Raw genomic sequence first — 22,135 nt, 5'->3', positions numbered from 1 at the left:
TATAATATATTCGAATTCAATTCACAAGCATTCGAGCAAAATCAATATTGGCTTCGACTTCGCTTCCAACCCAAAATTCACTATTCGCACAAGCCTAGTAATCATATAGCCCAAACAAACTTTGTTTCATAAACATTTTTGATTTCTTTACAAAGTGAACTTACATTCAGTTTCTACGGAATCATACCCTTTCTTACTTTTTACTTTCTTAAAGCAGTGATTAAGCTATGCGACATCGTCCGTACATACCAAGTCCCGTGACCGGCGGTAGCCGGGAGCCACACTCAACTTGGCGGGCCTTTAGGTGGAAACCAGGCCGACTTCCACTTCGGTCTGACCGGAAGCGGAACACCATCTGTGAGCTGCTGAAATGCACCAGTCCTGGGATGCACGAGAAAAGTGATAAAAATTGTGCCCATAAACAACAAACGCACAGCCTTGAAGAACGCATCAGGAAAAACTCACTCTTTGATCCCGGTGGAAGGACACCACAGACGCGCTCCCCGTCTATCTCGAGAAAGTCCGAGAAACACTCGTTGTTTTTGTCTACGTCGAAGTCGATAAAGGTGAACTCCACACTGCAGATGTCACGCGAAGCCTGCAACGACCAAGTAGTTAGGCAGCGCGTAGCCATTTATAGGCAGCATATTTAGAAGAATGACTCAGTGACCCCTTGAGTACATTATGCTATTTTTAGCCGCCCAAATAAAAAAACTCCCCCACTGCTAAATGGCTATGTACCCACGCCAGCAGTAAAGCGCCACAGCCCTGCCGCGGTGGTCAAGTGGCTAAGGTGCTCGGCTGCTGACCCGCAGGTCGCGGGATCAAATCCCGGCTGCGGCGGCCGCATTTCCGGTGGAGGCAAAAATGCCGTAGGCCCGTGCGCTCAGATTTGGGTGCACGTTAAAGAATCCCAGGTGGTAGAAATTTCCGAAGCCCTCCATTACGGTGTCTCTCATAATCGTCTGGTGGTTTTTGGACTTTAACCCCACATATCAAAGTGCCACATAAGTAGACTAAGCAAACTCCTATCACCTATAAACTGCGGCCTGCTCACACAAATGTGCCTTCAACAAAGTGCCGTTGACACAACGTAGATATATGTGGTATTCCGTGATGCCGCTATACGTATTTCAGATGATGCTGAAGTTCCGACCAACGCTTCTTGCGACACCAAGTGACAGCTCCCAAGCCTCACCCACACTTCATGGCAGATTCTTTATCTTTAGGCTTGTACAAATAGCGAATTTCAGGTTCCAAGCGATTTCGAAGTGAATAGTGATATTGATCGAATAACTTTAAATAATCGAATTCGGATAGTGTAATTATGAAAGTTGGGAATATTTGTCGTGACCAAATAACTAGGAAAAAGTTAAAAAATAAAACAAGGCAAGTGCAAATGCCGTTTTTTTTTCTTCAAAAAAAAAACTGGAAATAACTTTCAATAGTCCCAGATTTACACTTTCTGTAGAATGCAAGTGATAGCCTGTAAAGAAAGTTACGTTTTACAATTTACGATAGTTATAGCATATAAGCCGGTATATCAAGCTTTTTGAACCTAAAGAATCTATGGGGTTGAGGGGGGCAATATCTTCATTTAACCATGAAGTGGGGCTTTGCGACAATGCGTAGTTCTCCTTATAAAGTGGAGCCATTTAAAAAAAAAATTGTAAGCTAGGGGATATTTTTGTTTAAATGCGTTCACGGCCTAGCATTAATTTATTGCAGTGAAGCTACCTTTACAAGCAGGTACAAACGGAATAATACATGTTTTATTAGGTGCTTTCTTGGCTTAGCTTTCCTCTACTGCAGTGAAACCACGTCTACAAGAAGTTGCATGAGGACTAATATACTTCTCTTCGTTCAATGACAATACTTGAAAATTTGCAAACTTTTTTCAATGGAAACGAATTCGAATGCTGTAATATTCATTCAGATATTCCAACTATTCGAACATTCACGCAATCCTATTTATCTGTATTGCTCCTGTTGTTCAACAATGTACCAGGGCCCACGTGCAATACTGTGCCGCCACCTAATGGAAATATTTCAGTGCTATATTAACAGACGCTATAATAGTGAGATGTAATACTCGCTCGCTATGTTCGAAGAAAGCTTATACCAACACAGATTGGCCATACTCAGTCATTGAAGCTGTAAGTGAGCGTCCTTGAACACAAAGCTGCGGACATTGTATCTTGTCAAAAACTTTTTGTACTTCCTGACATGATACGGTGTATCACTGCATCATGTCAGAAAGTCTTGAACAACGTTTTACTTGTGCCCCGATGAGCATTGTACTTGAGTAGAGTACTTCTTGTGCGTTTCTTCTGCTGTCTTTCATTCGTTTGTTGATTGATTGATTTGTGTGGTTTAACGTCCCCACCATATGATTTTCATTCGTTTGTCTTCGTTCTGTTGTCTTTCTTCATATAGGAAGGAGGTGCCCTGTCAGTATTTCTGAAACTTTGGAACCTCCTCCTATAACATTAGAATCATGGAATGGTAATAAATATGTTAATCAACTTGACATCAATCAAAAATGTAAACGCCTCGTCATCTGACTCCCATACAGAGCAAAAAAAAAAAAATTCGACGTTTTTTTTTTTTTTCAATAGTAACAGTTCCTTACTTTTGTATGTATCTGCTGCTCTTGTTAGTTCAACGGCATACAGAAAGGTGATCTTCAAGTTGTGCTATTGCTCCACACTTTTCCCCTGACCACCAAGATGATCTTACATGGATCTTAAGGCAGTGTCTTGCAGAGCCAACTACTCTTCGCAGTGACCTGATGGGAAACGATTCGTGGCTTTTGAAACGCATACTACGACAGCAGCCATGTTTCAGCTAGCCATCTGCCGCAAGGTACAGTGTATTTCATGAAGCCTACAATAAATCAATAACAAATAAGTTCTTGAAATCTATTTATTACATGAGTAGGCAGTGGTAGGGCATGCACGTCTGCATTTTTAGCGAATTATTGCTACATAATGAAACCTACAGAAATAAACATCTAGTACTACTTTGAAAGTTCTTGAAAATTCACATAATCTATGTGACATTCATTCTTTTTGTCTGACTGGTAACAATGCTTACAACGGTGCGTCGTGGCTTCAGACATGAACTGCCATATCTCTTCGTTTTCACGAAGGTATTGCATGGAGCTTCGACCTACGCACACTCCGATCTCAAGAAGCGATAATTTTTTTTGAAACGAGGCAAGATGAATGGTCTGCACACTTGTCATCGGAAAACAAACGAACAAGTTCTGTGATTCGATAACATGCAAATTGAAGTCTAACGGGATGATTAGCACTGTGTGCGCCTTTTATGCCATAGTGGGCTAGAACACAAGACGGGGTGAGAAAGTTCCAAAGGCAGGAAATGCTTCTGGGCCGGTCACTGTGCCTTTTGAAGCACTGATAGTGATGACATTGGGAAAGAATTGGTCTGTAAAAACAGCGCCAACCCTTCACCTAGATAATTTTACGGACCTGAAGTCCTACGGAGTACAATCGGGATATCCTCTTTAAGAAATGCTGTCTTGGCGTGTACACTGGCCTAAATGGTTTTCAAACACAGATGTCTCATTGTGAACGCACCTACCCTAACTGGTGATTCACTGAGCTACTACCGACCTGAAACACGATGTACTTGCAGTCCAAGTGAGGCGGGTAGCCTCCCGGGTAGTTCGGGCTGCGCACATCGAAGAGCCTGTTTGTGAGAATCTTGTCGCACTTGTGCTGGTCCGGTTGTTGGCCTCCGACGCCCAGTGTTGATGTGGTGAAGCCGCTTTGCAGGGGCCTGAAGGGCGGCGGCCGCGGCGACTGCGCATCGTCCTCGTTGACACACTCAACTTGGCGCAGCCGAATTTGGAAGCCCGGACGGGAGTTTGCCGCGTCCGAGTGAAAATGCAGCTGCTTTTCGTTCTCTTCGAAGTCGTACATACCTGCGTCCCATTATAGTGTCGCGCTACGGTCACTGGCGTACAAAAGCACTGCAGTTTTCCACATGCAAACAACCGAAACAGCTAGGTCTTACCACCAAAGTCTCATTTCGAAAATAACAAAGATGACCAAAGAAGCGTCACCCACGATGGGGCTTCTTTGGTCGCAATGGTTACCATAACGTAAAAGTAGCGCGCAGAACTTTGTTTAAAAAGCTACTCGCACAAGTGTGTATTTATATTATATATACTCTTGTATTTGCCGCACCCATTATGTAACAGAAGCTTATCAATGTTACATGTTGTGCGGTGCAAGACTACCAATTTCTTTTTTTGAAGAACACTCAACCGGCTCGCCGGAAAGTCGAGAACGATGAAAAATGTGTACGATGATGGTGCTTTCAAGAAGTGATGCTTTGACAGAGAACTGCGAAGAGGTGCGCGTTTATAAGGTTAAGAGAGCGTGTTTCCAGAGACAGAAGAACTTTTATGCAGCACTTAACATAGACGCAGAGTGACGGCCACGCTATTTCCACTGAAATGCTGCATGCGAAAACACTCGGTAAAGCACGAGGCAAAGGCTCCTAGCACAAGCGAGCGCTGCAGTTCAAGAAAGGCGAGTACCACCGGAAATACGGGTATTCAGAAAAATGGTGTTCTGGCTCATTCACCGTGTATGACCACACTCGTAATTTTCATACCAAGTCACAGAAAGGAAACCTGCGACCATTACGTGAGTATGTGACTTCATTTAAATTTTACCCTCCTCGTTATCTGACCGTCACGCCGAGCAAAAAAAAAAAATCCAAGTTTTTTTTTTTGCAGTAGTAACACTCTCTGGCTTTTGTATGTCTCTGCTGCTTTTGTTAGTTGAACGGCATACAGATACGTGATCTCCAAGTTATACTACTGATCCTCATTTTTACACTGACCACAGAGATAATCCTAAACGGGTCTTAAACGGACTCACAACTGGCCAGAACACGTGATTAGAATCTGGTGGAAAGGAAAGAGTGTGAATTATGGTGACAGGCGACAGCATATTTTTCGTGACCTGAGGAAGATTTATATTTTTAAATCACGTTTAAAAGTAACTAAAACCGGCATGCCGCGCAGCTATGAACTACAAATATGAAGTCCTAATAAATTAGCTGTGATGACCTAAAGCACACCAGAATAAGGACTTAAATTTTGAATATGTACGTTACTGTTCATTTTCGTTTGTTTCTGTGCACCTTATCAGCCAAAAAAAAGCAGAGCACGAAAATCGGCGCTGCTTTCGTGACCTCTGCAGGGAAACAAGTGCAGTTGCGCATGCGCGCGGCTGCGCAGCGTTTCCAGAGTAGCTCGATTCCTATCGCGTTGGAAAACACACGCGAGCTTGTGAATGCGATTGCTGCGGCACGCGAAATACCATAGACCTTCTGCTCTATAGAAAATTGCTATCACTCATGTATGCTGCTGGTGGTGGCGATAGTGGTAGCTAGTCCATCGGATTCGTTGCTACCGCTGTCATCCATCAAAGCATTTCGCTCTGGCGCTAATTAATAGGGGTCCGAATTTCACGCACGCATGCGGGCCAAAATTTGTTCCTTTGACCCGCTCAAGTTGTCAAGCGATGACATATCCAAGCCGTCCAACTACGGCAGCACGTGAAATACCCTGTGTGAATTGTCAATCATGGGTAAACGCGTCATTTCGTTTTCGAAGACTTGGCTTAGCTCGGCTTGGCTTAAGTCGGAAAAACTACGTGTGCACGGCTAAAAGTACTAGCATATGAAGCCCCAGCAAAGTGCTGTAACTGTTGTAAAATAATTTAGCACAATAGAAAGCACTGGTCGTGGAACTGCAGACTTGACCAACACAACATTACGTGTCTTCACTTAGAGTTTCACTTTTAATCTCTGCTGGTGTTACACTGGCATTTAATCGCTATCGCGATCACATCCACTGTTTGCAGCATGTATCCTTAAAGACTGCATAATCGCCACAAATGGAAAAATTCTGATTATAAATGTTCTACGGCGTTTTCCGCGTTACCATTCCGTGATTACAAGCTCAGACCGGTAAGCTTTACGTTGCACTCAAGAAAACGGGTAACACAAATATTCGTTTTGGGTCCCTTTAAGGCAATGTAGTTACAGTGTAACTTTTAAATTTTTATGAAGGTTGTTTCGTTTATACAATACACATTTTCATAAAAATGCTGTATTGGTATGGCACCTAAATTCTACTGCTGCTAAAATACGCTGAAAGGGTTAGCTACAATCTGTTAATTTATTGTTTTCATAATGAAGCTGAAAGACAAGAGTTTATATAAGAAATCAGCATCATCATCATCATCCTGACTACGATCACTGCCGGACAAAGACCTCTCCCATGTTCCGCCAGTCAACTCGGTCGTGCGCTTGTAATCTCATCTGCCCACCCAACTTTCAGTCTCCCCCTAAACCGCTTGCCTTCTCTGGGAATCCAGTTAATTTTAATGACCAATGGTTATCCTATGTATGCGCTACATACCCGGCCCATGTCCATTTACTCTTCTTGCTTTCAACTATGATATCCTTAACCCCGGTTTGTTCTCTGATTCACCCTGCTCTCTTCTTGTCTCTTAAGGTTACACCTACCATTTTTCTTCTATTGCAGGCTGTCGTCCTCAATTTGTAACCTCTTTGTAAGTCTCCAGGTCTCTGTTCTGTAGCTAAGTACCGGCAAGATGCAGCTGTTATATACCTTCCTCTTGAGGGAGAGTGGCAATCTACCTGTCAAGATTTGAGAGGGCTTGCCTAATGTGCTCCACCCCATTCTTATTCTTCTAGTTACTTCAATCTCGTGGTTAGGCTCTGCGGTTATTACCTGCCCTAAGTAGACATAGTCTTTTACAACTTCAAGTGCACTATTACCTATCTCGAAGCGCTGCTTCTTTCCGAGGTTGTTGTACATTACTTTCGTTTTCTGCAGATTAATTTTAAGACCCACCTTTCTGCTCTCCTTGTCTAACTCTGTAATCATGAGTTGCAATCCGTCCCCTGAGTTACTCAGCAATGCAATGTCATCGGCGAAGCGCAGGTTACTGAGGTATTCTTCATTAACCCTTATCCCTAACTGTTCTCATTCTAGGCTTCTGAAAACTTCCTGTAAGCACGCGGTAAATAGCATTGGGGAGATTGTGTCCCCCTGCCTTACACCCTTCTTGATTGGTATTCTGTTGCTTTCTTTATGAAGCACTATGGTAGCAGTTGATCCTCTGTAGATTTCTTCCAGAATGTTTATATATACTTCATCTACGCCCTGATTCCGCAGTGTCTGCATGACGGCTGATGTTTCTACTGAATCAAACACCTTCTCGTAATCTATGAAGGCTGTGTATAGTGGTTGGCTGTACTCTGAGCATTTCTCGATTACCTGATTTATAGTATGAATGTGGTCGATTCTTCAGTAGCCTGCTCGAAATCCTGGCTGTTTCTTTGGTTGATCCAATTCAAATGTTGTCTTCTGTTAGCAATTACCTTTGCAAATAGCTTGTACATGACGGACTGCAAGCTGATCGACCTGTAATTCTTCAAGTCCTTGTCCTCTCCTTCTTTATGCATTAAGGTTTACGATGTAACAATTATGACATATATTTTAGAAAGACAAGTTATATGACAAATTTTAATAAAATTTTGAGGCCCTGATCCAGACGATAAAGAAGCTAAGCATACCGGGTGTGACTGGAAGTACGGGTGCTGTGTTACGTCAAAGGGGAATTTCCGTCGATAAAGGCGGGACGAACTGCGGAGTCCACCCGACACTGTATGCATCCCCATAGCTGGCGCGAAGGAAGGGAAATGGTGTACCTATGCACTAGACACAATAATAATGAGATGTAACAGACAATCATGCCAAGGAAAGTATAGGGTGTGTTATTAAGAGTAGTGGTCATGTAAGTGTGATCAAGTTGAAAAGGAAGCGCCCGTCAGTGCCACCAGTAGCCATGATGGCGAGTGAAGAGCACTATTTATCTGCTTGTTTGGCGTCACATAGCACGAAGGTGAACTTGTATGAGCTGGCAGCTCACCAATAATCTCTTGTATACTACCTGAAGGCATCAAGTCTGTCTGAACGAGACACTCGCTATGAATGAACGAAAGACGTGTAAATCTAGGGGCTCGTTTTTCTGTGCTAGAAACAATATTAATGAGATCTAACGTAGAATCATACGAAGGATAGTACAGACGTGTTATGTAGGAGATGCTATTAAAAGGGTGTAATATAAGGTTGTTATTAACACCCTCTATACTTTCCTTTGCATGATCGTCTGTTAGATATCGTCAATATTTTGCATAACAAAGAAAAACAAGCCCTCAAATGTAACCTCTCGGACCTATGCATTGACTCTCGAGATCTTAAACTGTGTTCCAGTGCGCCCATGTTCTTGTTTTTAGCTGTCATGTTTGTCTGCAGCACTTTTCAACATTAAGTAAGAATGCCACGCCTGCTTTTTTTCTCCAGTTTTCAGCCGCATTGCTCCGGAAGATAAGTGAAGAGCAGCCGCGACGGCCCAGTGGTTACGCTTCGTGGTGCTGATAACCAGAAAGGCGTATATTCCATACCAGCCTTGGCGGTGGCATTTCAAGAAGGCAGAATGCGAGGGTCATGTAATTAGAAATTTCAAAGAATTTAAAAAGCCCGCAGATCATAAACGTTATTCGAAACCCTTTACTACAGTGTTTCTTATAACCTCAGCCACTGTACTAACACTGAAACCACCTAAAAACACTAAAAGCAAATTATGTCTATAAATGCATACACTATGTTGCATGAACAGACAGACAGACAGACAGACAGACAGACAGACGGACGGACAGACAGACAGACAGACAGACAGACAGACAGACAGACAGACAGACAGACAGACAGACAGACAGACAGACAGACAGACAGACAGATAGATAGATAGATAGATAGATAGATAGATAGATAGATAGATAGATAGATAGATAGATAGATAGATAGATAGATAGATAGATAGAATGAAACAGCGAGGGAGGAATTGCATGCACCGTACCCGTTGTGTTGCGGGAAAAAATCCCGCACAGGCGCTGTCCGTCGATGTCCAAATAGTCGTACTCGCAGTCGGTGCTGGATTCCACGTCGAAGCGCTCGAAGTTCATCTCGAGGCGGCACACTGACGAGCTCATCTTACGAACCGTGTATCTGCGCGCATACCACCAGGCATTATATCACTGGGTGAGGTACACAGAAAAATCTCCAAGAACGACGTGCAGCCTCCAACAACACCGGGCTGATAGTGCAACAAATATTACAGCGATTTTTTGAGCGATATAAAGTTCTTGTCTTTTCTTGTCTTGGCACATATCTGGGAGTCCCTCGTGTCATTGCGATAGTGTTGGGAGCATAGAAAAAATTTATGAAACCATCTTAAGTAGTATAAATCTAGGTACTGTGAATCAGCGATAAAATTTCAATTAGGGACAAAATATGAAGAGAAGGCAGGCAAACTTCTAGAGTGTGAAGGACTACACAAAACCTTATTCGATAATGTCAGTTTGCAGTCTATCTGTTGCCGCCACGTTTGAAGGGAATGTTACTAATAAGCGCCATTATCAGCATCAGCCCACCTTGAACGGGGTATAAAAATGACAAAACTGGCAGAAAATAAATGCATAAAATATATCAACATACTTTTTTCACCATAATAAGAGGCTGAGCTTTTAAAGCAAAAAAAAATCATTGAGCCCTTGTAGGTGGACAATCCAGCGAAAAAGTGGCCATCTACGGTCAGGGCGTTGAAGTCTTCGAGTGTGCTTTCTTAAAACAGTCTGCCTGCCATATGCAACGAAAAGAACGTAAAATTGACGGATTTAAAACACACCAACAACCTGCCCCTCCCCCCAAACACACACGCTTTGGGAAACGGCACTGATAGTTGCAGCAGGAAGATAAAGCATAGAACTCTAGGTGCTTGTTTGTTACAACCATATGCAATGGCGCTACAATAAATAAGGAGTAGCTTTAGTAAGGGTAAATACTTGCGTGAACTTGAGCTTCACCTTGAAGTAAGACAACCTTTATCGAAAACCATGCCTCTCAGGAGAGCACCTCCAACATTCCGTCCAGGTCACCTAAACTCCCTATATTCCTGACCCCAGTGCAGGGTAGCCAATCGGATTCTAGCATCTGGTTAACCTATCTGACTTCCTTTTTTCTCGTTTTCTCTCTCTCTCTCTTTCAGTTCTTGAGAGAACACTACTCCGTGAACTTTGCCGGAAATTAACACATCTGGAGGATAACAAGGCTTCCCACCGTGATGGATTTGAGTGAAAATGAAGAAAACACAAAAGTGTCACACCCCTTTCCTGAATTCCACGCATTGTAGAGGGAACAATCTCACCCAACTAAACGTTTCATTGACACCGTTTTTTTTTTCATGGTGATATTTGCGTATGCGACGCTGTGTATCGTCCCGTTGCACACAAGATGACAGTTGACGGAAATAATGGGAGCGGGCGGCTTCAACCAAGTCAATGATGATGAGCAAAATGATGGGCAAAATGATGATCTCCGTATATAGCCCTTTGAAATTGCCTGAAACACTTTCGGTTACTATTTCGTATTTATGCTCCCACTACTCCACACATTGTGAATTTTCCTAAGAAATCTCTCTGTGAATCACATGTTGAATAATCCGATGACGAAACTACCAAATAAAAAGTAGCAAAAGGTGTCAACACACAAGTTTTGTCTGCTTAAAGACGTGTTTTGGCGCGTAAAGCCACTCTTCTTGACGTCTTCAGTTTTAGAAATGTCACTATATGTTGTTCTAAAAGTAACTTTTGTTATTATGATGCTCGTGTCGTGAAGAGAAATGCCCAGCGCTGCAGCCCTGCCGTCAACCCTGTGCCAGCAAAGTGGCCCAGCCTGAGTTCGCTGCAACGCTTCCTGAGCGCGTCCAGTCCTTGGTGTTATTGTTCCGACGCCAACACCGCTTTAACCCAATTTTTTCATCCCAGACATACTCACAAAACACAAACTAACAACAGTTAGCTTTTCTGGTGAACTCATCACCTATTTGTATCATTTTGAAGGTCATAAATGCTCCGTAAAAGCCAAATTAACTGTTTGTTCTTCATATGTTTCATTGTGTCACTCTTTGAGTGCGCGAGTCTACACCATGATAAACTTTCAACAAGACCAAGTGGAATCTTTTTTACCTTAACGACATTGAAATGAACCATCCGTAGTTTAGTTCTGACTGACATGAGGTGATTTGATATAATTTGCTGCTCATGAGGCGAGGTAGCATCGATAATCACGAACAAATGCAGCGGAGACTTTCGGTGAGCCGACATTTTATATGAAGTTGTACATCTTAAAAAAATGCACTTTGTCAGCAAAACATCGGGGCGTAATTAAAAAATAATTGCCATGCAAAGAAAATGACTAATGTGCGTGAGGCTTCCCACAGCTCAGTCGGTAGCTAACTAGAAAGCCGCAGCTCTTGCATTTAACCCTAATCAGGACAAAACAATCCATGGAATACAGATCTAGATTCCTCATCAAACACGAAAATTGACCATCGGCGCTGGTGTGATGCAAAAAACCACCATTCCATGGTGACATCATTTTATGACGTGATCCCGTCGACACAGATCATTATTGCTACGTCATCGTGACGTTACGATATGCCGTCATCACGGGACATCGTCAAATCACGGAGGCGGTGCAAAGACAGGAGAGAGAAATGTATACCTAAAAGCTGCCGTGCCTTCACTGCTAAAAGCTGTTAAAAAGTCGGCTACGTGCAGAAAGTTTTTGGGGAGAGGGCCAGTGTATCGTATGACAAGAAAAAAAGATGACCTTCGTGGACCAGTAATGAATGCACAAAGCATCCTGAAATTTTTTTTTCTCAGCTGAAGCTTACCGCTCCCACCTGCACCTACCTGCAGTCGAGGTTGTTCCCGTAGTTTCCTGGGTAGTTTGCACTGAGAAGCATGGATTCGGGCTTGTGGATGATCTCATCGCATTCAGCGTCTTCGTCTCCTGCCTGACCGCCTCGAACTCCAGATGTTGAGACTGGGTCGTCGCACTCGTTCTGCCGCACGGCGATATGAAAACCGCGGTCACTCTGCGAGTCATCCGTGTGGAAGCGCATCACCTTCTGCGGCTCCCGGAAGTCCATCACACCTGCGAGATTGTAACAGCCGAGCTGTTCTAAGTCGATTCTGTGCGCTTCGAATGTCTGTCGGGTGTCGCGCAGGTAGCATGACTCGGAGGAAGGGTTAAAAAATAAAATGAAATAAATTGTGATGACACTACACGATGATGATCCTAATGACAATGATGCTCGAAGTAAGAGGCGCGCAAGGGGGTCTGGGTAGCCCAGTCCGGACCATGGACCGGGCTTGGGTTTGTCGACCTATTTTCATCTTGGGTTCGCACCAAGCTCGGGCTAGTTATTTTTTTTTATGGGTTGCGCCGGGCCAAGTGCGAATGTTGCAACAAGCCCAAATTATACATGCAATGCCAGAATATTTATACAGCACGTTGCGAAGAACCCGCAAGATGAGCTCTGTGATTATCTATCCAGGAAATCTTCCCCCTGCCTTGCATCTGAGGTATTAAAATTTGGCAAGAAGAACCAGTCTAAATATGCCATGATTCCATGCCTGAAAATAAAAGTGTTGCCTATTCCGCTGGTCGCCTCCACTGGCAGCTGGTCTCCACTGAGAGTTTGACCATAAACCACTTGAACTGCTCCATATTGTTCCCAGTTGCCATTGGACCCCATGCGGTGCATATCGACGAGGAAGCTTGGCGTTGAAACTTCACTTCATTTATTAGAAACTCTGCAGATTGAGTGTGCGTGGGCTGTGAAGCATCTCAACCCAAATACAGATTATAACAAAAATGCAGTTATGTCGGTAGCAGTATGTCCGTTTAAGATGCTTCAGTACGGCAGTCTGAAATCTCCTGTGAAAGCCGATTCCATTGCGAGAGTGTGAAGGAAAAAAAGAAGTATTGGTAAATGTTTGTTCTGCGAAACAATTTCTCCTAGCTTTAGAGGGTGGTCAGTTCTATTGGATAAAAATGGGAAGGTGAAAAGTAAGATTTTTTATCTATTTTGATCAACCCATGAAATATTATGAATAGAATTTGTAATCTCAAGTTTTTGCGACCTGATACTAACAAATCCCACCCTAACCTATTCTTAAGTGCAGTGACACTGAGACTGAAGTCGTAGTTGCTAGTTACAAAACTAGCTGCGCGGTTTTGTGCGATCTCGAGCATATTAGGCAAAGTTTTGTTTGCGGGTTTCACTAACCTATCCTTAAGCGCAGTTACACTGAGACTGAAGTCGTAGTTTATAGTTACAAAACTAGCTGCACGGTTTTGTGCGATCTCGAGCATATTAGGCAAAGTTTTGTTTGCGGGTTTCACGCCACACAGGCGTACTCTAAGATAGGTCGGACATTCGAAAAGTAGACTAGTTCTCACATTTTTATTGGAGCCAACCGGTAGTTTCGTTTAACAGAGTTTAACATTGTGCAGGATCTTGCTGTGACACATTCAACGTGCTTAGTCCAGGTACGGTTTGATGAAAAGTAAGCACCTAGGTATATATACTCAGTTACTCGCGTTGGCTGGATGGTATCTAATGTATAATGAAACAGACAAGGGTCGCGTTTACGAGTAAAGGAGACGCACTGGCACTTCCCAGGGTTCAGAATCATACGCCACTTATCACACCAGCGCATAATACTGTCTAAACTGTATGGCAAGTACTGGTGATCACAGGTGGATCTAATACAATGCTAAACCACACAATTATCTATATATGAGCGTACTTTGCACGACACACTCTGAACAATATCGTTCATGTACACTAGGAACAGCAAAGGTCCCAAGGTCCCAACACACGTGGAACTCCCGAGGTATCAGCAACATATTCAGATTGGGAACCTTTAATTACGACACGTTGCATCCGGTCTTGTAGATAACACCTGATCCAATCAAGCAATGCTGGAGTAAAAGCGAGGGATGACAGTTTATGTAGCTGCAGAACATGAGGCACAGAATCAAACGCTTTCTGAAAGTCCAGGAATATGCAGTCCATCTGCACCCCAAGGTCAAAAGAGCAAATAAGATCATGACTGAATTCGATGAGCTGTGTTGAACAAGAAAGACCAGACCAAAATCTATACTGAGATATTGTTTTGCTACACATGCTCGTTAGGGAAATTGGTAGGTAGTTGGAGACAATATTTTTCGGGCCACCTTTATGTATCAGAACCACAATCACAACTTTCCATTCACTAGGTAAACAAGAAATACGCGTTGATTTCTCAATGAATATAAGAGAGTGGGAATTTACATAAGAGCAAGCACTTAGCACGTAAGAGGGCATACCGTTAGGGCCATTGACAGAAGAAGCCTTTATTTTGTCAAGCAACTTAATATACCACCATGTGTTACCACCAGCTCCGGCATAGGTTCAAAGATATTGTAGGGAATACATGGTACATCAATGTTACAAGGGTGCGTAAAAGAAGCCTCAAAATAGCCATTGAAAGCAGTAACTTTATCGGTGTCATCAATTAAAAGTACACTGTTATCGTTTATGCTCGTGATGCCAATTGATTCTCAGCTGATTGATTTTAAACACTTCCACATTTCTTTAGGGTTACCTTGTAACTTTGGGCCCAACGCTAGAAAATATTTTTTCTTGGTAATCTAGTTTTTTATTACATCTTTTCCAAGTAACTTAAGCCCCATGATTACACCAGGATTGCGTTGCTTTCTATAAGCATTCAGGACACGATGCCTCTTCTTCATCATTCGCTTGACTTCTGGAGTAATCCAACGATTATCAATACGTTGTTTGGCAGACAAATCTTTGCCTGGAATATGTTTGTCTACCATCTTCTTTAGTGTGAAGGAAAATGTATCCCACAGAATGTTGGAACCTGCGGGAGGAGCTAAATGATGGAATTCTTGCAGAAAAATGGCAAGCTCTTTCGATGACGAAGCATCATTTACTTTATGAAATGATATATCTTCCTTGGCTGATCACGCGCACAAGAAAAGGAGACTATCTGAACGTGGGCCACAATACAGTGGCCATCAAGGCCACTGTATTGAAAATTGCAGAATCTGCAGTTAAGGATGAGTTCAATCTATAACATATTTTTGTTCGACTATACATCACTGTTTTATTCTGTATTAGAGCGTTAGATTAAACATGCAACTACAGTGACACCTGCCAGCCATTCAGGTAAAATAAAATTAAGGTAAACCTAAAATAGCATGCGTTTAATGCAATGTATTTGCGCACTACTGCAACTCAATATTCCGCGATTATTTCATTCGAGTCAGTGAGGTTAAAACAATGGACAAAGAATCAGGACAAAATAACTTATTATTTTTGTAAATCATGACACAGTCATTTTCTTATCGTCCTATATGTACGACTATATGCTGGTGGTCTGGTACACTTCCATGTGTATAGACGAAAAAAATTGGATAAAGCCTATTTTTTGAGTTGCAACAATTCTATGTACCATGCACAATTGAATGCCACTGTTTTCATCTTTCACTTTGAAGAAGCGTACAACCAGAACATGTCACACCTCCAGATAGCACATAATTATGACCAGCAGCTTTCAGTTCAGTTGATGGTTGCCCCCGTTGGCGGCCAGTTGAGCTGTAACTGGGACCAGCTAATAACTGTAACCACTCGCAAATGGCACCAACTGTTCCCAGTTGATTCCCTGCTGAAACCAGTTGAGCTGTAACTGGGACCAGCCACTAACTGTAACCACTCGCAAATGGCACCAACTGTTCCCAGTTTTCTTCTAGATAAAACCAGTTGGCTTGCAACTGAGACCATTTGATCCCAGTTAATGCCAGTCAAAACCATTTGGATATCCAGTGGCACATTTTCACCCGGGCTCGAAATAAGACCAAGCTGCGTAAGTGTACCCTCACATACACTGGCGAGCTCACTAGCTGTCCTGGTTTCAGAGCATGGAACTAGCTAAATTTGATTGAGACGTGAAGCTCTTTAAGGTCAAGGCTTGTCCGTTGTGTTCTAGCCAGCCGCTAGTACTCGAGCGCCCCCTAGACAGCTCCGCCTCGCTCGCTCTACTCCCCTGTGCCACTCCTACGTGCGCTTTCTCTCTCTCTTTCTTGACAGCTGCCAAGTCTTTGCACTTGGATAATAAGAATGAAAACTAAGGAGCGGAGGGTTTGCAAGGTGGTTGCAGCGCGCAAGCGGCGATGGCACGGAAGCGCCAGCAAGCGGACCCTGAGGCGGTGCGGGCGAGGGATGCTGCAGCCAAGCTGCCCGAAGCGATCGCTACCTGAGGCTGGTAGCGCCGATGCGCGCTTTAAGCGGGACTTTCTAGATAGAAGTTTCGGCCACAGCTGCAAGAGTTGCGACAACTTGTGGATCGATAATGATACCCCATCTTCAGCATCATAAACGAGCAATGCCGCGCCAACGCCATCGCTTTTCTACAGCGGGAGTTTGTCACCCCCATTCAAGAATATCACGGTGAGCACACAGTGTGCTTTACTTGAAAGGACTCGTCGGAGTTGGGTGAAGTGCTCGCAATGAGCGTGACTTCACTCACTCGTCACTTGCCTCTGGAGCTTTGCCCATTCATTATCATTCACTTCGTGGGTGGGGCAGGATTTTTTATGCGTATATCGGCAGGGCGAAAAAACAAGAACGTCGGACAGAGTGCTTCTTCGAGGAAAAAGGAACATCATCAGCATAGCACTAAAAAAATCCCGCCATATCAGAAATGCCGAGAAACCCGGAACGCAATTCTAAGGTGTCCGAACGATTCGAAATATGAAGGCGTCCGAAGAGCTCTCTTTGCACACCTCCCATTTCTAGAGTGCAAGAAATGTCTCGTATCAACAAGTGAAGCGTTGCTGTCACAAACGGTTTGCACTTACGGACTGTTCCTGGCACGACGGTTCCGCAAACGCGTGTGCCATCGATCGCCAGGTAGTCACCGTGGCATGAGTCTGAAGGCCGAAGCTGGAAGTCCAGGAAAGTGACCTCCATCTGGCAGATGTTGCCGTGAGCACGCCGAACTGTGTACACGCAGTCTGTGCCGTCTTCGTAGTCACCAGGGTAGTTGGCACTTTCCAGCTCGAACTCCATCTGCGATGCACGTTGTGATGTGGGCAAATGAGACAGAATAGACAAATGCTGCACAGCTGACGAGAAGGTGAAAAAGCTTAGTTTTGGGATACTGTTTCGACATCTCCCCCGCATTCAAATAACACGCCCATCACTGTGCACACAGGGCACGGATACATGCAGTGTTGCCGTGCCGCGCAGAAAACATCATGACACGAACACCAGGCTAGACCCGGCTGATATGTACCACGTGCTTGGGACTTCTCGCAGAGAGGAAGAAGAAATCAGCTAAACGACTTCTTAGGTGTTCGTCCGAGGCGCAGTTCTATGACCACAGTCCCATTGAGTTGTGGGCACAGGTTCTCCGCTTAATAAATACGTTTATTCTAACACCCTGAGTGCTTTAGCATCACTACGGTATTATGACGTGATTGTGACGTTGCAGAAATAAGCCATCAAACTGGCAGAAATTGAGTGGCCCGGACACATGAAAACAAAGAAAGAAGCGTGCGTGGCAATATGACTAATATTTTATTGCGATATCAATTATATGGACACTCCCGGCTGGATTTTGCCGCCGGCGTCGGCGTCGACCTCGAAGTCATTTACTGTATATGTATATGTATCTATATATAAAAACGCCAGAAAGGAAAAATATTCCGGAAAAAGGCTCTAGCATGCGGAATCGAACATCCGACCTCTTGCTTATGAGAGCAAGGCGTTAGTCACCGAGTGAAAAAGTAACACCTTCAACGTTGAAACGGCAAGCTATTTATATCTACCATTTACCGCTCGCGATGGCAATCTCGGGAGAACTATCGTGTTTTCAGCATTACCAGCAAGATCGCGCAATGACCACGCGTCGCGTCGTCCGATGGCCACGACGCGGTGGCAGCGCGCTCTCATCTCCCACGCGTACTTTGGTCCGCGGAGGGCCGGGGGGGAGTGGACGACGCTTACGCGTGCGCGCGCTTATTTCGGGTGGGGCATATGGCACGCCTCGGGCTTTCACCGGAACGATTATGTTGCAATTATCGGACACACAAAGGCCACTGCACTCGCTGTACAGTCTCCGTTTGAGAAAAGAGCGCGCTTTTCAGACACAGTGAAATGACAACTGAGACACATAATCACGTTCTACTGTAGCTGCGAGTACGTTTCGTGTATCATTTGTGCATTAAAGCGCAGGGCACGTTTCAATCTGCTTGCTATTCTGCGCATGACTTTCCGATTCATTGCTATCAGGTTCATTACTTCGCCTTTGCGGCAAAGCTGTGACGTTTTTTTAGCATAGCACCGTTACGCTTAACCAATGTATGATATACTCGTGTGCCGTTGGAAGAACGTAGCAGCAATAAGATATTGAATTGAATCGTAACGCTTTGATCACAATGCTTCTGTGTCGGATCCATGTATTTGATATGGATGGCACAGATGGAACTTCTTTTGAGCACCTAATATCTGGTTTCAAACTGTGTCTGTAAATACCTGGTCCATACTTATTTAGAAAACAAACGTCTATACTTTGAAGCGTTATAAAAGCAAGCCTAGTGCTATTTAAATACCTGGTCTGACATTGGGCCAAATATGTCCGTATTTGAAAACAGGGGGCAACAAACTCAGCTTACCCTAATGCAGAATGGCAGCTTCTGGGCCATCAATACATCTACTGGTAGATTCACATATCGACATTTCTGTTACACAATTCACCCCAGACACACATCAACTAAAACAATGCAAATGCGAACACTTCGTCATGTACACAGATGCTGCAAGCTTGCGTGGGGGTTTCACTGTCTTGTAAACATCTCTGTCGATGATGATGGATACACACTCAAGGGTATGGTGCCTACGGTTTTCAGCCTTTTGCAGCCCGTTGCTTTAATTGATATGGATGGATTCGATTATAACGACTGTTTGGATTTTCTGTGCTAGATGACTTTTCAACTGTTCGATGTAGAAAATGAAAAGACTTTCAAGTGTGATACCAGCATACTTCAGGAAATGTATTCACCTATACAAGAAGGTGCGAAGAACACAGCCGAATGACGCACCAATGGTTTCCTAGGAACTATTCACTTCATTGAGATTCATGACTGATGCTCTTTATTTCTATATGAGGATTCATCACTGTCATATATATATAATTACACTCGAAGAGATTGTAATGAGGATAGTAGTAGCAACCACATGTTTCATTTCAGCTCTGTATTATATGAAGTCGCAAAAGCAAAACAATCATATCGATCTGTGAGAAGGAGTGCAATGGGCGTGCAGTATGATGCTTCATCTATTTTTCTTCTAGAGTTCATTTTATTCTTCAATTTTTATCGTGATGAAAATTGTGTATCTATTTAGGATATCAGCAAGGGAAAGTATTTTACTTGAATCTCAATGTTACTTTAGCAGCTGCAGTAAATTTCACGAGGTTGAATTATGAACACTTCCACAGAGCTTTTCCAAATGTTGAAAACCAAGGTAAAACAGTCGTAAGGAAATTCAGGCTCAGTATCAGTATGTCACCTAAAACACCAGCAAAGACCAGAAGCAGTGCAGTGCTGTAAATCTGGGTAAAATACGAAGGCCCGACAGCCCATGTAAAAGCTCTTGTGGCCACGGAGGAAGAGTCTGACCAACGGTCTAATAGTGGGCGCTCCAAGTGATTTATTATTTGATTTTGGTAGTACAAAAATGTGGTGGCCTATCAGCTAGAAGACTGGACTACTTTGCTGCAAAGCTCAGGATAGATCTTACCTCAGTGCACATATTTCTTGGTTTTTAACTGAAGGTGGTTTTCACCCGCACTGCAGGATACGGAAAACTCGAGGCGTATTGGCTGTACACGAACCACGTAACATTGTCAACGAAGGTGAATGTTTTCAAGAGTTATGGGGTATTTAGGAGCGTAACTCTAAATAATTACAACGTATGGTAAAGTGGGATAGGTGCAACAAAGGGTCGTGCTGTGGACAGCAAGATCTCACTACGCATGCGGAACTGGTAGTTTAGACCGTAAGATTCATTAGGTATTACGTATATTGCTCCAGGTTCGGCACAATACCATGCTACGAGCGCCATGTAAGAGAACACAGCAACCTAAGTGGTTGATCATAGGATCTACTTTTAATCTTAAAGATGTCCTGAGTAATCAATGATTGATCGTGGTGTCGAAGTTTGTTGTCTCCCAAATCCACTACCGGAAAAATTTCTCGAATAGACAAAGCACGAGCAGTATTCAGTGGTTTGTCGCGCGCTTCAACCTATTTGTTTCTTCTATTTCCCGACAAGCATGCTGGAAGCTACACGAGGAGCCATGGCATGGGGCAAAAAATTGACGTCAGCGCCTCTAATGACCTTCAACGCCCATGACGAAACGCGATCGCTCTCTCAAGTTGTTGTTTCTGTGGGCTCTGATGTTGTGGCCAGTATGTATTATTAGCAGGCTATAGAGCGCGGCGACGTCATGTGGCTGCAGTGTAATGCACGAAGCGTATCTGATCCAAATGCCGCTCCTGATTCATATCAGCTATTGGCCATTAGCATGCTAAGTTCAGCGTCATACAGCAGGCGCCGGCTGTTTCTGAAGAAAGGGAGCACAGGTCTGTGTGTTAAAAAGAAGGCGCCTGAGAAAACGCCTGCTTCGGGTACCATGCAATTGCCAACTCTCATTGACGCGCACCACTGCAAGATTTGGCTAAGATGTCTATTGCAGCCTGAGCTTCTCGAAGAGCATACATTTTCACCCAACACTAGGCGTTGTTTATGAGCCCTCCGAATATCACTATAAGCCAGTTGAGCTGTCCGCGCATCTGCACATTTACATGTCCGCGCATCCGCGCATCTCCACATGTTATAGGTAAGTAACAATCCGTGCAATGCTGTGCAGGAACCTACTGGCTATGAGGACTATTGTACACATTTGAACTATGTAAGCTGCCTGATATACAGATGCCGACTCAGCGTGCTGCCACGACGCTCGAAGCTCGAACAGAAGCATCTCTCGACTCAAGTGCTGAGGCAGCCACGAAATAAAATAAAATGAACCCAAGTACCTTATCCATGTAGACGTCACAGGATCGACGCGTGATGTATGGCTGGCCGGTCGTGCTGCTGACAGAACCTGGTTTGTACGGCGTCGAGATGCGCACGGGCGTTGAGGTCGTGACAGTAACGCCTTGTGACTTGCCGTCTTCAGCGCCGTAGTCCAGATGCGAGGAGCCTGGTGGCCCCGGCAGCTGCGATGGAGGTGAGGGCGCTGGCGATGTTCCCAACGCACACTTGATCTGGCGGGCCCGCACTGAGAAACCACGTCGAGTCGTGGCTACGTTCGAGTGAAAGTGAAGTACCATGTCACTGCCCAGGAAAGGGATCACGTCTGCCGAGACAAATGAGAAAAAGTTTGTAGTTGAAGCTATATCACTTTGTTTGTGTTGCATGTCCATCATTATAGCATTTCGCGAAAGACTAAATTTTTGAGGCCACGCATCTGCTCTTGTCTGTCTGCTACGGAACGCAAAACACTTCACGAGGAAGCCGCAACGCCTAAATACATGCACAAAATATGCATGTTGGGTTCTGTAGGGTTAAGCAGAATAAAAAAAAATATTTCTGATTCTGCATGTTTCTCACCGTTAGTCCTTCGGTAATGGTCCCAAACGATATATCCACGCCAACAGCACTATTCTGTCACGTGGAAATGCAAAAACGCGAAACACACTCCGTCAAAATCACCTCCATAGAATAAACCGCAAATTAATACATCGAGCAAAACAGCAATGTTCTTTTATAGCTGGACAGTGTTCAGGTCTAAACAGAGCTTAAGATGGCTACTCACCGGTCGTCTTGGTGCCGGAAGCACAGTGTTTTGGCACAAGGGATTCATTTGCGTATAATAAATACTTTAGTAGGAAGGAGTACAACGTTGTAAAGCCGCGCTTGGCGGATATACAGAAGACTTCCTCAGGGTACCTAATTTGCAAGTTATCGCGATCATTGCAAGCACCAGTATGACAAGCAAGAAGACGTCAACC

General features: G+C 44.0%; 1 protein-coding gene across 1 annotated transcript in view; it reads right to left on the bottom strand.

The window, feature by feature from the left end:
• Window positions 1-22,135, bottom strand: part of LOC119161768 (cubilin) — a 274,271-nt gene that overhangs the window by 92,141 nt on the left and 159,995 nt on the right. Inside the window, exons 11-17 of the mRNA XM_075880748.1 lie at window positions 21,158-21,480; window positions 16,916-17,126; window positions 11,893-12,136; window positions 8,997-9,145; window positions 3,639-3,949; window positions 466-598; window positions 250-381 (exon numbers count right to left, since the gene is read on the bottom strand). Coding sequence (XP_075736863.1) covers window positions 250-381; window positions 466-598; window positions 3,639-3,949; window positions 8,997-9,145; window positions 11,893-12,136; window positions 16,916-17,126; window positions 21,158-21,480 — 1,503 coding nt within the window. The remainder of the gene's footprint in view (window positions 1-249; window positions 382-465; window positions 599-3,638; window positions 3,950-8,996; window positions 9,146-11,892; window positions 12,137-16,915; window positions 17,127-21,157; window positions 21,481-22,135) is intronic.

Source organism: Rhipicephalus microplus, chromosome X, assembly GCF_043290135.1.
Source record: "Rhipicephalus microplus isolate Deutch F79 chromosome X, USDA_Rmic, whole genome shotgun sequence".
NCBI classification, from domain to species: Eukaryota; Metazoa; Arthropoda; class Arachnida; order Ixodida; family Ixodidae; genus Rhipicephalus; species Rhipicephalus microplus.
Note: the sequence above shows the minus strand (reverse complement) of the source record. Positions and strands in the feature narration are given on the sequence as shown.